At 29.6% G+C, this 16,280-nt stretch overlaps 3 protein-coding genes and 1 non-coding gene across 7 annotated transcripts in view; 2 read left to right on the forward strand and 2 right to left on the reverse strand.

Annotated features, from left to right (window-relative positions):
* Window positions 1-7,419, forward strand: part of LOC124418469 (mRNA (2'-O-methyladenosine-N(6)-)-methyltransferase-like) — a 10,145-nt gene extending 2,726 nt beyond the window's left edge. The window contains exon 3 of the mRNA XM_046951534.1: window positions 7,407-7,419. Coding sequence (XP_046807490.1) covers window positions 7,407-7,419 — 13 coding nt within the window. The remainder of the gene's footprint in view (window positions 1-7,406) is intronic.
* Window positions 7,420-7,508: 89 nt separating this feature from the next.
* On the reverse strand, window positions 7,509-9,644 carry LOC111683762 (trafficking protein particle complex subunit 12). 4 transcript variants are annotated; one of them, XM_046951621.1, is made up of 6 exons: window positions 9,446-9,644; window positions 9,078-9,340; window positions 8,683-9,021; window positions 8,383-8,628; window positions 8,145-8,320; window positions 7,509-8,086 (listed from the first exon to the last, which is right to left on the reverse strand). In XM_046951621.1, the coding sequence occupies exons 1-6, from the start codon at window positions 9,546-9,548 to the stop codon at window positions 7,705-7,707; spliced, it is 1,509 nt and encodes a 502-aa protein (XP_046807577.1). In that variant the 5' UTR covers window positions 9,549-9,644; the 3' UTR covers window positions 7,509-7,704. The 4 variants fall into 4 exon arrangements, with proteins under 4 accessions (XP_046807577.1, XP_046807576.1, XP_023301635.2 ...); XM_046951620.1 differs by having other exon boundaries at window positions 9,078-9,343; XM_023445867.2 differs by having other exon boundaries at window positions 9,078-9,382.
* Window positions 9,645-11,376: 1,732 nt separating this feature from the next.
* Window positions 11,377-12,632, forward strand: LOC111683754. Its single transcript, XM_046951624.1, has 4 exons — window positions 11,377-11,574; window positions 11,664-11,819; window positions 11,883-12,147; window positions 12,201-12,632. The coding sequence occupies exons 1-4, from the start codon at window positions 11,526-11,528 to the stop codon at window positions 12,364-12,366; spliced, it is 636 nt and encodes a 211-aa protein (XP_046807580.1). The 5' UTR covers window positions 11,377-11,525; the 3' UTR covers window positions 12,367-12,632.
* Window positions 12,633-13,230: 598 nt separating this feature from the next.
* LOC111683766 lies at window positions 13,231-13,448 on the reverse strand. Its single transcript, XR_002762704.2, has one exon. It is a non-coding gene; the product is annotated as a small nucleolar RNA U3 (small nucleolar RNA).
* Window positions 13,449-16,280: the final 2,832 nt, after the last annotated feature.

Consider the following 16,280-nt stretch of genomic DNA (forward strand, 5'->3'; position numbering starts at 1 on the left):
GTCCAGACTATAGACTTTTCTATAGTCCTGAATAGTCTATAGTCTGGACTATAGAATAGTCTATAGTCTAGACTATAGAATAGTCTATAGTATATAGAATAGTATATAGTCTGGACTATAGAATAGTCTATAGTCTGACTATTGAATAGTCTATAGTCTGGACTATTGAATAGTCTATAATCTGGACTATCGAACAGTCTATAGTCTGGACTACAGAATAGTCTATAATCTGGACTATAGAATAGTCTATAGTCTGGACTATATAATAGTCTATAGTCTAGACTATAGAAAATTCTATAGTCTGGACTATAGAATAGTCTATAGTCTGGACTATAGAATACTCTAAAGTCTGGAATATATACTACTCTATTGTCTGGTCTATAGACTACTCTATAGTCTGATCTATAAACTAGAATAGTGTATAGTCTGTATTATAGAATAGTGTATAGTCTAGACTATAGACTACTCTATAGTCTGGACTATAGAATAACGTATAGTCTGGACTATAGAAAATACTATAGTCTGGACTTTAGAATAGTCTATACTATAGAATAGTGTACAGTCTGAACTATAGAATAGTCTATAGTCTGGACTATAGAATAGTCTATAGTCTGGAGTATAGAATAGTGTATAGTCTGGACTACTCTATAGTCTCGACTATAGACTACTCCATAGCCTAGACTATAGACTACTCTATAGCGTAGACTATAGACTACTCTATAGTGTAGACTATAGACTACTCTATAGTCTGGACTATAGACTACTCTATAGTCTGGACTGTAGACTACTCTATAGTCTATAGTTTAGACTATAGAATAGTATATAGTACTACTCTATAGTTTGAACTATAGACTACTCTATAGGCTGGACCATAGGCTACACTATAGTCTGGACTATAGAAGAGTCTAAAATATAATAGTTTATAGTCTGGACTATGTACTATGCAATACAATATAGTGTATACTAGAGAATAGTAAAGTGTAGGAACTATAGAATAGTTTATTATATGACTTATATACATAAATCCCAATAAAAACTTGAATTTGTCGAGCATTAGTTTCTTTAAAAACTAGCAACACATTTCGGTAGTTCTCTTCCAATTAGTAAAAAAACGAAAACAGTTAAACGACAGCAAATTTCCCACACGATCTGAATATAAAACATATTTTACAGGTAAATTTGTTTACATAGAGTTTAAATTATGAACAAGTACTCAAGTATACTCTCTCTGAATTTTGAAACAACATTACCTATAAATATTTACTAATTGAACATAACAGCTGTCAAAATTTTCTATTTAAAGAGAAGAGATAGGGATAAAAATTAAAAAAAAAAAATAGATGTTCTCAAATTATTAACAAGAATACAAACAAACAAAAATAAACAAACTAACAAAACTGCTAAAAAAAAAAAGAACAACAACAACTAGCCGAATGAGGATGATGAAGATTTAAACAACAAAAACAATAAACTGACGACCTCTGCGAAAAACCAGCAGAACCCATAATAATAGAGAATAAAAAAGACGAAAATTCATATTCATAAAAATGAGAACACAGGCAAGCTAGAGCCACAGTCATAAATAAGCAGGCAACTTAAAAACATCCACTAAAAACCGCACGGTTTGTAAAAAAAAAAGAAATAAATAACAAGTTAGGAGGAAAGAAAGAAAGATAAACTTTTAAAAAAGTTACAGTTTTTAAGTAATTTTTGATAATTAAAGTAAATTAGTTGTTTTTTAGCAAATTTGTTTGAATCTTAAAAGTTTGTTTCCTGAATGGCTGTTTAGTTGTTTGAACAATCTTTGAAAAGAATAAATAAACAAATTACTCTCCGGCATTAAATGCACTCTTTTTGTGAGCATTTAGTATTTCGTTTCTTTTCGTTTACACACAAAAAAAAAAACAAAACAGAAAAATTAAATAAATACTCTTGTAGGTTTGAGTGTTTTCATTTTCATACTTTTTACACGTTTGTTTTTGTATTTTGCTGTTGTTGTTGTTGTTTTTGAACAAAAAAAAGAAGTCTATAATCATTGATACACTAGCGAACGATTTTAGATGTCTTTTAGAATTCGTTGTTAACGGAGGGTGTACTACGTTTAATAAGTTTTTAAAATTCTTTTAATTGAATTTGCTATAGAAATTGTTAAAAAAAACAACAACAACAGTGTCAGAAAAAAACGATTTTCTAAAAAATCATTTTATAAAAGAAACATTTTGTAAAAGTAATGAAATAAAAACACAATTTTTTATTTTGTTTATTAAAACTTATTAAAACAGATTTTTTTTGTTCAATTTATTATTTATTTTTCAACAAAAACAAGTTAAATAAATTTAAAAAAGTTACAAACAAGTTTATTAAAATATAATAAAATTTACAACTTTTGTTTTGTGATTATGCGTAAAAAAAAAACACAATAATTACTTTATTATTAATCATACAGTTTTTTGTTAAGAGCATTTTTTTTAAATTATACTTTTAATAACCAAAGCGTACATAAGAGGACTTTTGGCTAAATTTGAAATCTAAATTTAGATTTATCTAAAAGTGAATGTGTCATATACAGTTATTTCAAAAAATATATATACCTATCCATAAATTGTACGATTTTTTCAATCAATTAAGTACGTACTTTAAAACCTTAAAAATGAGAAAAAAACTACACAAGTAAATAAATTTTTTAAATTTATCACCACACTACACCATTTCCTTTATCAATCCATTAAGTAGATTGAGCCATGTATGTAAGTGGACTATATAATAGCCTAAAGTCTGGACTACAGAAAAGTCTATAGTCTAGACTATAGAAAAGTTTATAGTCTGGACTAAAAAATAGTCTATAGTCTAGACTATAGAATAGCCTTTAGTCTGGACTATAGAATAGTCTACAGTCTGGACTATAGAATAATCTACAGTCTGGACTATAGAATAGTCTAATATCTTTACCATAGAATGGTATACAGTATAGACTATAGAACAGCCTAAAGTCTGGACTATAGAATAGTCTATAGTCAGGACTATAGAATAGTCTATAGTCGGAACTATAGAATAGTCTATAGTCGGAACTATAGAATAGTCTATAGTCGGAACTATAGAATAGTATATAGTCGGAACTATTGAATAGTCTATAGTCAGAACTATAGAATAGTCTAAAGTTAGGACTATAGAATAGCCTATTATGTGGACAATATAATAGTCTATAGGCTGGACTATAGTCTAGTCTATAGTCTGGATTATAAAACAGTATATCGTCTGGACTATAGAATAGTCTATTGTGTGGACTATAGAATAGTCTATAGTCTGGACTATAGAATAGTCTATTGTGTGGACAATAGAATAGTCTATAGGCTGGACTATAGAATAGTCTATAGTCTGAACTATAGAATAGTCTATAGTCTGGACTATAGAATAGTCTATAGTCTGGACTATAGAATAGTCTATAGTCTGGACTATAGAACTGTCTATTGTCTGGATTATAGAAATGTTTATTGTCTGTACTATAGAACAGCTTATAGTCTGGACTATAGAACAACCTACAGTCTGGGCTATAGAACAGTGTATAGTCTGGACTATAGAACATTCTATAGTCTGGACTATAGAACAGTCTATAGTCTGGACTATAGAACAGTCTATAGTCTGGACTATAGAACAGTCTATAGTCTGGACTATAGAACAGTCTATAGTCTGGACTATAGAACAGTCTATAGTCTGGACTATAAACAGTCTATAGTCTAGACTATATAACAGTCTATAGTCTGGACTATAGAACAGTCTATAGTCTGGACTATAAAGTCTGGACTATAGAACAGTCTATAGTCTGGACTATAGAACAGTCTATAGTCTGGACTATAGAACTGTCTATTGTCTGGATTATAGAACTGTTTATTGTCTGGACTATAAAACAGCCTATAGTCTGGACTATAGAACAGTCTATAGTCTGGACTATAGAACAGTCTATAGTCTGGACTGTAGAACAGTCTATAGTCTGGACTATAGAACAGTCTATAGTCTGGACTATCGAACAGTCTATAGTCTGGACTATAGAACAGTCTATAGTCTGGACTATAGAACAGTCTATAGTCTGGACTATAGAACTTTTAAAATCATTTAGTTCGAGTTCAATTCTTGCCCTTGGAATTAATATATATTTCAATTACATTCTTCCAAATGTAATTACTGTTCTGAAGTTCTTCTATCCCAGGCTACATTAATTATTGTATCATCTTTTATCCCATAATAATTTCACTTAAAGTTTTTCTAAACAGTTTTCTAATGTAAAGCGTATGCATTTTACAGTGCCCTATATAAAGCTTTGTTCTTTAAATATATTTCTCTAAAACGACAATATTTTTTAAATAATAACTATTAAAATGGACAAAAACAAAACAAAAACAATGACTTTATTAACTAAAATAAATTTACCTGCAAGAAATCTATAAAAATCTCTATAATCAACAAGTAGAATTTTCAAGAGAAAACAAAAACATACAAAAGCAGCAAAAAACATAATAAGAGTAAACATATAAAAACAAATATTAAGAGCAAAATTTAAGGGAGAGAAACATAAACATACTTTGTTTTTGTAATTAAATAACATTACAAAAGTGAGTGAAGAAAGAACAAAAAAATACTGCAAAAAAACATAATAAAAACAAAAATACAACATACAAAAATGAAAACAAAACATGTTTTGACGAAACAGTACTCAGTAAATAATAATAAAGAAAATAAATTAGAAAATAATTAAATAAATAAGAAAAATAATAGATATTAAAATGATTATCAAAGTTTTATTTGTTACACCACAACTAGATAAAAAACAGATAGATGTCTTTAAAGACCCCTTACGGTGTGAAAGGTGTTAAATGTCTACGTCACATAATGGCGCGCTTTTTTTACGAAAGCACTAAAAGACAACTTATTGGCTACAACAAAGTCTAGTATTAATTTTATGTTTAGTTAATAATATAAACATATTTTTCTTAATAACTCCTTAACTTTAACACAAATTCCTAGCGATTGCAAACCACAATAAGGAAAAGAAAAACCGCCACTAAATTTTATACCAAAAATTTCTCTACACTTTCTTTTTCGCTCTATAGAATAGTACGGCGGTGTACACACACAGGGCCTGGCCGTAATAGGAGGAAGTCAATATTTGTTTTTGAAGAAAAAAAAACTTTTTGTATAGATTTTAACAAATCCATACAAACTAAACACTTTTTCATAATATTTTTTACATTATTGCACTGCCAAACTATTTTTCATTTTATATTGTGCTTATTTCTTTAGCCAATCTATAAACTTCGTCGTACAATAAAAAAATGTTTTTTTTTTTTCTGGTATAAAGAAAAAATTTCCTTCGTATTTTTTTCAACTTTTTCTTTTGGTGGCAGCACAACTCACCGTGTTTTTTTTTCTTAGTTTTGGTTATAAATTGTATTATTTAATTCTTTTGTAAAATTACGCGCAACACTTGTTAACATTTATCGAAGGCATCAAGTGCTGTGTTTTGTGATAAACAAAAACAACAAAATAAAAAAAATTTACGTGAATAATTTTTGGCGTGTTATTAGAAAAATTTTTCACACACAAAATTTTTTCCATCCGTTCGTGCCGAAGTTTGATTTCGTTTTGTGGTATTTCTTCTTCGAGGAATACGAAAAAGAAAATGGCGATGATGTCTAGTAGAGTTACATTTTAAAAGCAGAGTAGTTATAACTTAAGACATTACTATTTAATGGAATCAGGGTTGTTATAAGCAAAAAAGCGGAATATTATTAAAAATCTATTAATTATTGAAGAAAATTAATAAATTTTTTATATTATAGTTAATTGTTTATTAAATTAAATAAATAATAACTTATTAAATTCTTTGTTATTATTTTATTTTTATACAAAATAACAAAATTAAAAAAAGTGTAGCCAACCTTTTAATAGTTTTGCTGTAAACAACTCTGTTTTTTATATCGGTTACAAGAGTAAAAGAGAAATGAAAGAATAGTATGTTTTACAAAAATTAAATATTTCGTTAAAAAAATTCTGTGTTTAATGTGAAATTAAATAAAATTCTAATTAGTTAATTAAAATAGTGTTTGTAATAAATAGAAAATTAAAAACTCTTTTCAATTTACTTTACTTTAAGTGTGAAAATAAAAAAGAACATTTTTAATATGTCTACCATTTTTATAACAAATCAGAATCATTAATGCTCCATGGACATGAGGAGAGTCACATACCGCTATAGTTTTTTCCCGAATAAAGTTATTCTTCTTCCAAAAATACGGACATTTATCCAAAATAGAATAATATCTAAACAAATAAATTTGCCATAACTGGAAAGGAGTCAAAGGTAAGTGTTACTTTTAATTTTCCGCCTTCATGACCAACATGTTTTTAGTGGCAGATGTCTCTGAAGTAAGCTCAAAACAATTGTACTTTTCCTTGTCTCCATGATTTGTCTAGTTCCTAAATCCTTGTTTTTATTAAGCAAAAAAACATTAAACGTAATGTTTCTTTAAACAGTTCTGTAGATAAGTGTATTTTCTTTGAAACTTTGAATAGAAAAGTTTCTTCTTTAAGTTCTTTTCTAAAGTTCTCTAAAGAAAGTTTCTTTTTACACAGTTTTTAATAAAAAAGCTTTCTATGAAAAAAGTTTTGAATATTTTTCTAAAGAAACGTTTCTATAGAAAAATTTCTTTAAAGGAGTTTTATAAAAAAATTTCTTTAAAGGAGTTTTATAAAAAAATTTCTTTAAAGGAGTTTTATAGAAAAATTTCTTTAAAGGAGTTTTATAAAGTCTTCTCCAAAGATCTCTTCTTCAAAAAGTTTTATAATAACTTTTTTATAGAAAAAATTGCTTCTTTAAGGATTTTTCTAAAGTTCCTGCAGAAAATTTAACTTTTTATCTGTTTTCTAAAGAACAATGTAATTTTTAAAAAGTTTTCAATAGAAAATAAATTTCTTTAAATAGTTTATATAAAAATATGTTATGGAAAAGGGTTTAAATTTGAAAAATAGTCCAGTAGGTTAGTGGTTAGTGTTCTAGCCTGGTAGACCGAAGGTGGTGGGTTCGATTCCCACCTGCGGCACTAGTTAAGGAGCGCACAACAGGCCCGATAGAGGCCAAGGTGTACTTCTGCGGATTTGATGTATTTATGTACATCCTCCTTCCAAACTAACTAAGATTTTCTATAGGCAAGTATCTGTTTAATAGTTTTCTATTTAAAAGTTTTCATTTTGAACATTTTTTTCAAAACAGTATATTTTTAGACAGTTTTCTATGCAAAAGTTTTTATATTATGTGTAAAATAGATTTTTTTAATTTTGCTACTCAAATAATAACCTAAACTTCAATTCAGCGTACTGCGAACTTAATTGTAAACAACCTTTTTATTTTACAGTTATATCTGCTAGCATTGCCAACCATTTCTAATATTAAAACATTTCTGTATTTATCTTCTTACCGTTAATTCTCATAAAACACATTAGCAATCACTTTTTGTTTTTAATAAATTATTATTTATTTTAACAGAAACCATAAATATTATTATTTTAATATTGTTTGTGTTATAAACTATACATTAAAAAGGTATTGTATACACAGTGGAGGGCAAAACTAAAATACTTCTTTAAAAAAATGTCTTATTTTTATAATTCCAATCAAATGTTCAGGATGCTGTTTCTTTTATGTTGTTGTAACTAATTGGGTGTTTGTAATTTTAAACAAATCTCTAAACTTATATTCAAATCCGGTTTATAACGATTAATTAATCGCAATAAATTAAGTTTTTTGTTTTTCGAATTATTCGATTCTAACTCATATAATGTAGAGAGATTTACTAAAAGACTTTCATTTAAAGATTTTTGAGGATTTAAATTAATGGCTCTTTCGAAGAGATTAATGGCATCTTTAAGTTTACCCGCATAGAGCAGGCAAACGCCCATATTGTTTAAAATCATGGTGTTGCCGGTTTCTAAATGAAGAGCCTTCTGGAAAGTGGCATAGGCTTCGGGAAAGTCATTTTTAGCCACTGTTATAAGACCCTTATCCACCAGGTCACGTATATCGGGTTGGGAACCTCTGTTAGAATGTCATTAAAGGTCAGATAATAGAAAATTAGTTTAAAAAGTAAACTTACATCTTTCTTAAGCGCCGAGCTTCAGCAAACTTTTGCTCTGCCCCAAAAATATCACCAATTTGCAGGTATATTCTACCCCAGGCGGAAAATAAAGCTCTACGCTCTTCTTTATCTAAATCGGAACGTTCTACTATCATGCTGCGTATAACATCGTCTATAAGATTATACTTTTTAAGCTAAAAGGAGAATTATTTTAAAGTTTAATTTTTATTAAAAATCTAAAGACTAGAGGACTTACTATAATAGCACAATTAACTATGGCATGCAGTACTCTTAGTTCACGCTTTTTCCAAAACTCTACAGCTTCCTTTGGTTGTTTGTCGGCATAAAATTGTTTTATTTCATTACAAATCACATACAGCTCAGAAAGACGATCCAAAGCCAATTGAGGATTACCCAAATAAATGGGCATTTCTGCCAGTAAAAGACGAAATGAAAAACAGGCTATAGAACCGGTTTTACCAGGATACATTTCAGGATAGAACTGAAAAACAGAATTATTAAAAGATGACTTCTCTGATAGAAAAACAAAACAAACCTCATAGTAGACATCTGGTTTATTGAGTTGCTCAAAAGGTTCGGCTTCCTGCTGCAGCAATTCAAATTCACCCAGTTTAGCAAGTAAAGCCAAACGGGTAAACCATAGTTGTAAGGAATGTGGTGAATGTTTGGCTGGCTGACCAGCACGTCCAAAGCCTTGACCATAAATAGTTAAAAGTCTTCCGGTAAGATTTACGGCTGCTCTATAGCAGCCAGCTACTATAAGAGAACGCAAGCCTCTTTCATCCTGTGTAACATTGTCGACGGCCAAAATTTTACGCTGCGCTAGTTCGCCTTCACCCAAATGTTTGGCTACAGCTACAGCTATTAAATCAGGCTGGAATTTAAGAAAATTAATTAAATGTTTTCTAAAATATAATTATTACACCTTACCAAATCTTTAGCTGTTTGTATGCCCGGCATAGTTAATAGAGGAGGTACTCCAGGTTCTGTATGTGGCGGTTCCCAGAAATTTCTAACTTCATCACTTATCTTTGAGTCCTCCTCCATTTCAGCTAAATTCTCTATATAATCGGGTGGTTTAAAGCCACCACTAAAGTTATTAGAAGTCAAATTATTTGATTGGCTTAAACTAGCCGCCGGAGGAGAAGGATTTGCTGTTGGCATAGCAGTTTGCAAGGGATTTGTTACAGTAGCTGCTAAGGGTTTTTGTATATTTAGTTGTTTGCTAGTATTTTCTGAGAAACTTATTAAAATATATCACCGATATAGGGTTTAATTTTAATTTGCTCATCACTTACCTTGTTTTTCTTGTGCCCCCGCTAGCTCATCAAAGAAACTGGGCGGATCATTAGCAAAATATTGACTTAAACTTGGTCCTGCATTGTTCGCCTTATTTTCCATATTAAATTATTTAATTCTATAGGAAAATATAAAAAAATTTTCCAATTTTTCTTTTTTGTGTATTTCTCCACCTCTTTCTTCTGCGGTTGTAAACACAAAGAGAAAATTTTACCTGTATCAGCTGTTTGATTTTATCAGTGGTGTCAATTTTGTTTTTACTCTCTGCTGTCAAAACATGCCAAAAAAAAAAAAACGCTAGAAAGTGTCATATTGAGGACTAGCCTAAACTATAGAATTAAGCTCAGACTAGACTGTAGACTATATTACATACTAGATTATAGATTAGACTATTGATTAGACTATAAACTATACTATAGATTAGATAATAGACCAGACTATAGACTAGACTATAGAGAGAACTATAACTAGACTATAGAGTAGACTATACTATAGACTATATACTAGACTATAGAGTAGACTATACTATAGACTATATACTAGACTATAGACTAGACTATAGACTACACTATAGACTAGACTAGAGACTAGACTATAGACTAAACTATAGACCAGAAAATAGACCAGACTATAGACTAGACTATAGACTAGACTATAGACTAGACTATAGACTAGACTATAGACTAGACTATAGACTAGACTATAGACTAGACTATAGACTAGACTATAGACTAGACTATAGACTAGACTATAGACTAGACTATAGACTAGACTATAGACTGGACTATAGACGATACTATAGACTAGACTATAGACCAGACTATAGACTAGACTATAGACTAGACTATAGACGATACTATAGACTAGACTATAGACTAGACTATAGACTAGACTATAGACTAGACTATAGACTAGACTATAGACTAGACTATAGACTAGACAATAGACTAGACTATAGACTAGACTATAGACTATAGACTAGACTATAGACTAGACTATAGACTAGACTATTGACTAGACTATAGACTAGACTATAGACTAGACTATAGACTAGACTATAGACTAGACTATAGACTAGACTATAGACTAGACTAAAGACTAGACTATAGACTAGACTTTAGACGAGACTATTGACTAGACCATAGACTATACTATAGACTAGACTTTAGACTGGACTATAGACTGGACTATAGACTAGGCTATAGACTAGACTATAGACTAGAGTCTAGTCTATAGACTAGGATATAAACTAGACTATAGACTAGAGTCTAGTCTATAAACTAGATAAAAGACTAAACTAGATTATAGACTACTAGAGTTCTATAGTTGAAACAAAAGTCGACTTTACGACTTTTTGCATTTAGTTAAGAGTCGACTTTTCGACTTTTTGCATTTAGTTAAAGGCCGGCTTTCCGACTTTTTGCATTATATGAAAAGTCCATTTATCAACTTTTTGACAATATGTATTTTATATATATAGTCGACTTTTTGACTTTTTTCGACTTTTCGATTATTTTCGACTTTTTGACTTTCTTCGATCTTTTTCGACTTCTTCCGACTTTTCAACTTTTTTCCACTCTTTTCGACTTTTTGCGTCTTTTCGACTTTTCTACTTTTTTTGACTATTTTTGATTTTTTTTCGAATTTTTCCAACTTTTCGACTTTTTTCTACTTTTCCACTTTATTTTCACAAAGTCGACTTTTCGATTTTTTTCACAGACGATAGTCGAGTTATCGACTTTTTTGGAACAAAATGGTCGACTTCGACTTTTTTCGACAAAAAGTCGATTGTTCTATTATTCGAAAGTCGATTTATAAAACCCTACAGACTACCATCAATTTTGCTTTACGCTGGTCTTGTAGTAAATGAACGATATGTATTTATGTGTGTGTTGACAACACTAAAATCAGTTTGACAGTTTTATAAGAAATTAAAAGTTCTTGTTAAATGTAAACAAAAACTGTTTAATTTTTATAAAAAGTAAAATTATCAAATAAAATATTTAAAAAAAGTTAAGTAAATGCAACAAAGATTCCACATAAAGATAAACTAAAAAAACGTTAAGCAGAAAAAACAATATGAAGTGTGCTGTGGGTAAATGCAAGCAAAGTAATAGTATAAAAACAAGTAAGAAAATTGTTAGAAACAATTTCAATTACTATATCTGTCTTGAATTAAATATTTACACTTTTTTGTTGTATGTGTTGCATATGAAGCTGTGTCATTTTACAATTTTCCAAAAGATGTGACACAAAGAGATTCTTGGATAAAGTTTTGTAATCGTGTAAGACCCATAAATGTTCAGAAGGAAAAAATTTGTGCTTTACATTTTAAAAAAGAAGATTTTGAAAGAAATTTAAAATTTGAATTGGGTAAGTTAACGTTTATTTATTTTCTGAAAGATAGATAGGTATAATTTCGAAAAATATGAATAGGATATAGCCAGCGACGTACACCTAAATTAAAACCAGGCGCTGTTCCCACCATAGAGCCTTGCGATACTACAACTAAGATTCCAAATATAAATGTTAATGTAATTCCAAATGGAAATGTTAATACAATTCCCATTAAAACAGAAGCTTGCGAGGATATTGCAATTAAAACTGAAATTGAATTAGGCGACGAGGAAATCACACCAATGACAACTACTATTAAGGAAGACAACCTGCAGGAGTACATAAAAACTTTGGAAATGAACATGTATGTAAATTTAAAATTAAAACTCGCAAATATTTATTTAAACTCCATTCTAGAGATGTTTTATGCAAGGAGAATGATGAACTGAAAATTTTACAAAATAAATCGACAATCATAATAAAAAAAATTAACTCGTCAAGTTCAAAGCTTAAGTTATGCAAATGTAAATCTGGAAAATTCACTAAAACGTATGTTTACAAAAGATCAAATAAAAAAACTTAAGAATGGCGATAAAAGGCAAAACTTTTCCGAAGAAGTTATTAACCAGTCAATGATTTTGTATTCAACAAGTGCTAAGGCTTATATGTTATTAAGAAAAAAACATTTTCCTCTTCCCTCGGTGAGAACATTGCAAAGATGGTCAAGAAAACAAGATATGTTAACAAATCAAGTATATGGGAGATAGTTTGAATCTGTTAAACCAATCTCACAAGAAGTAATGCTGCATGAAGTTTATGTACAAATAAAGCTACTTACTATAAAATAAATTTAAAAACAAGTCTTTGTAATTCATATTTTTAAAAATGATATTAAAAATAAGAATTTCCCTTTCCCTCACTTGGATCTGTAAAGTCTAGTATATAGTCTATAATCTGGTAGATAGTATTTAGTCTAATCTATACTCTAGTCTGTAGTCCAGTCCATAGTCTAGTCTATAATGTAGTATTCAGTCTAGTTTATAGTCTAGCCTATTATCTAGTTTACAGTCTAGTCTAAAGTCGTCTATCGGCTAGTCTAGTTCATAGTCATGTCTATATAATAGTCCAGTCTATAGTTTAGTCTGTAGTCTTAGTCGAGTCTATGGTCATGTCTAAAGTCTGATTGAAAGAGTTAAAGCTAACCAATTATAACAACAAAGAAATACAAGGTATTCCTTTCATCAGTTCAATGATTTTGAATTTTTAAACCACAGTGTAGTTGTTTCAGCTGCATCCATCTATCTGAAAGCAACAATCTCCAATAAGTGTGGACAAGACAAAAGTGGCTATTATCGTGAGAAAAAAAAACGGATGACTGTGTGAAGAACACTGCTTTTTATGTTTTCAAAAAAAAATTGACAATTATTGAAATTTATTTATTAAAAACACCACTCAGAAGTCGTTTTATCCGTGTTAACCGAGCGATCATCGAAGAAATCTTATCCCAACTAGTCCCCGAAAAGACTAGAAAACAAAGGACAAAATTCAAAACCTCACGCTACAGATAAAACGATATACATCCTCATCGCGGGTACGAAATTTTTCATTTTGCAATGAAAAATAAAGAAGACTGACTACAGAAATGATCCTGTGAAGTATAGTCTTAAATTTTCAACAACAAACTTGAAGTATTTCTACAAATTTCTAAATAACCTCAATGGGAATTCTAAAGAATAATGTGAATAAGAAACGGCATGCGCTAGAAAAATAAATGGAATAAAATACAAAAAGAATATGAAGAATAAAACAAACAATAACACGAACAAAAACTTGTAGTAATAATAATGTAAAAAAAAATTGTGTGTGTGTTGTTGTTGTTGTTACTGCTGTTATTATTTTTAGTGTTTTGTTTAGTATCAAGCTAGTAGTGGTTTAGAGGGTAATTACAATTATGACTGTTAGCGACAAGCGAAATATTTTTACGTTTGAACAAAGAAAATTTTGTAGTTTTAAGCTGTATGGCAACACGTTAAAATTTTGATCAAAATCTGTATATGTGTTGTTTAGGCTTCTTCTGATTGCATGATTTCTCGTATAAATTACTAACACATATACACATTTGAATGAAATTTTGACGTGTGGCAAATGTCGACTTTTTGCATTTAGTTAAAAGTCGACTTTTCGACCTTTTGTGTTTTATGAAATGTCGATCTTTTGACTTTTTTCATTTAATTAAAAGTCGACTGTTAGACTTTTCGACTTTAAGTATTTTATAAATAGTCGAAAATTTTCGACTACTTTTTACATTTTTCTACTATTTTCGAGTTTTTGACTTTTTCGACTTTTATTTCCAAAGTCGACTTTTCGACTTTTTTCACACACGATAGTCGAGTTATTGACTTTTTTGGAACAAAATAGTCGACCTCGACTTTTTTCGGCAAAAAGTCGATTTATAAAACCCTAGCTGTAAAGCTTTAATGTAGTGATAAAACATAGGGTTTTATAGTTGAAACGAAAAGTCGACTTTTCAACTTTTTGCATTTTATGAAAAGTTGATTTTTTCGACTTTTAGACTTTTAGACTTTTCATCTTTTAGTGTTTTATAAATAGTCGACCTTTCGACTTTTTGACAATTTTCCACTTTTTTCAACTATTTATTTTACTTTTTTTGAGTTTTTCGACTATTTTATAGTTTTTGACCTTTTTCCACTTTTTTTAAAATGTTCGACTATTTTTATCTTTAAGTTACTATTTTCGACTTTTTTCTACTTTTCGACTTTTTTCGACTTTTATTTACAAAGTCGACTTCGTCATAAACGATAGTCGAGTTATAGACATTTTTTGGAACAAAATAGTCGACTTCAACTTTTTTCGATAAAAAGTCGATTGTTCGATAGAACCCTAATAAAACTGGTATTAAATTATCGCTTTGTGTTTATCGCTTGTGGTCCCAATTATAATTAACCATTTGGTTGTAGTTGTTTCAGCTGACTCATTGGTGTGACGATTTTATTAGTATCAAAAGGTCCGAACAAACTTCAGTTTTTTGTCAATATTTTATAAATTTGTTTTCTGAAGCAAGACCAGTTAACAATTTATAAAATTTTCTCAAAATATAAGTTTGTACGATAGACCTAATGGATCGCATATCGAGAACAGAATTTATCGGGTAGTGTTTGACATTGTTGCTAGATAGATCATGATCGTGCGGAACATTAGAGCAACTGCATTATATTTCTGCAAAATACGTCTGAACTGCCTGGGGATTTACATTGAAGCCTTGAAAACCAATGTACTAACGTCTACCTAATCTTAACACTAACTTCCAGATAAATGACAGTATTCTAACTAAATGTCACAAAAATGGTTTAAATTTATTAAGGAGTCAACATATTTTCTAATTGTCCGAAGACAATAAAAGCGTTCAAAAGCCATCACCCCTATCGCCAATCATTATTTCACGCGAAACGCATATATTCCTTTTTCACTTCTTTCGTTCACTAACATTTTTGTAGTGAAAAAATTCCGCTGTTGTGAAATTTGTTGATGGAATTTTGTAAACATTGAACAGCTGTTCCATACAAAATCAACTATCGGTAATGAATTGTTCACAACAAGTTCACGATAGCAATTTTATTTGAGCAAAATTAAAATTTTTATATGGGAACAATATTATCACTTCTATAGGCGATAGGGGTGAATATAACACCATTCCATCGCTTGAAACAATGGAACCGTCGATGGGTAGAACAACTAAAAGTTGATCCCAACGATATAAGAGCGATGATCCTTACTAGAATCTATAAATCCATTTTTTAGTTTTCTTTTTTTTGGAAAATATAAAAAAAAACACAAGCTATTTTTTTTCATTAAAATTTATTTACGTATTACATTTAACTTAAAACTATATTTATTGCAAATTAAACTTAAAAATTATTTACTAATTATTATTTTTTTTAATAAAAACATACATTTACATTTAAAGTTTTGTTTAATTGTCATTTTATGACGTTTAACTAATATTTACAGAGGAAAACAATTAAGGAGGAGGGGGGCACAGTTTATTAGAAAATAACAAAAGAAATGTTTTCTTTGTAAAAATAAGTAGATTTCGGTGGTTAGACTACAGATTATATACTAGACTACGACCAGACTATAAACTAGACTCTAGTCTAAACTGTATACTAGGCTATAGACTAGACTATAGACTATACTATAGACTATACTATAGACTATACTATAGACTAGACTATAGGCTAGACTATAGACTATACTATAGACTATACTATAGACTAGACTATAGACTAGACTATAGGCTAGACTATTGACCAGACTATAGACTAGACTATAGACTTGACTATAGACTAGACTATAGACCAGACTATAGATTAGACTATAGACTAGACTATAGACTAGACTATAGACTAGGCTATAGACTAGACTATAGACTAGACTATAGACTAGACTAGACTATAGACTAGACTAGACTATAGACTA

Source organism: Lucilia cuprina, chromosome 5 (genome assembly GCF_022045245.1).
Source record: "Lucilia cuprina isolate Lc7/37 chromosome 5, ASM2204524v1, whole genome shotgun sequence".
Classification (NCBI taxonomy): Eukaryota; Metazoa; Arthropoda; class Insecta; order Diptera; family Calliphoridae; genus Lucilia; species Lucilia cuprina.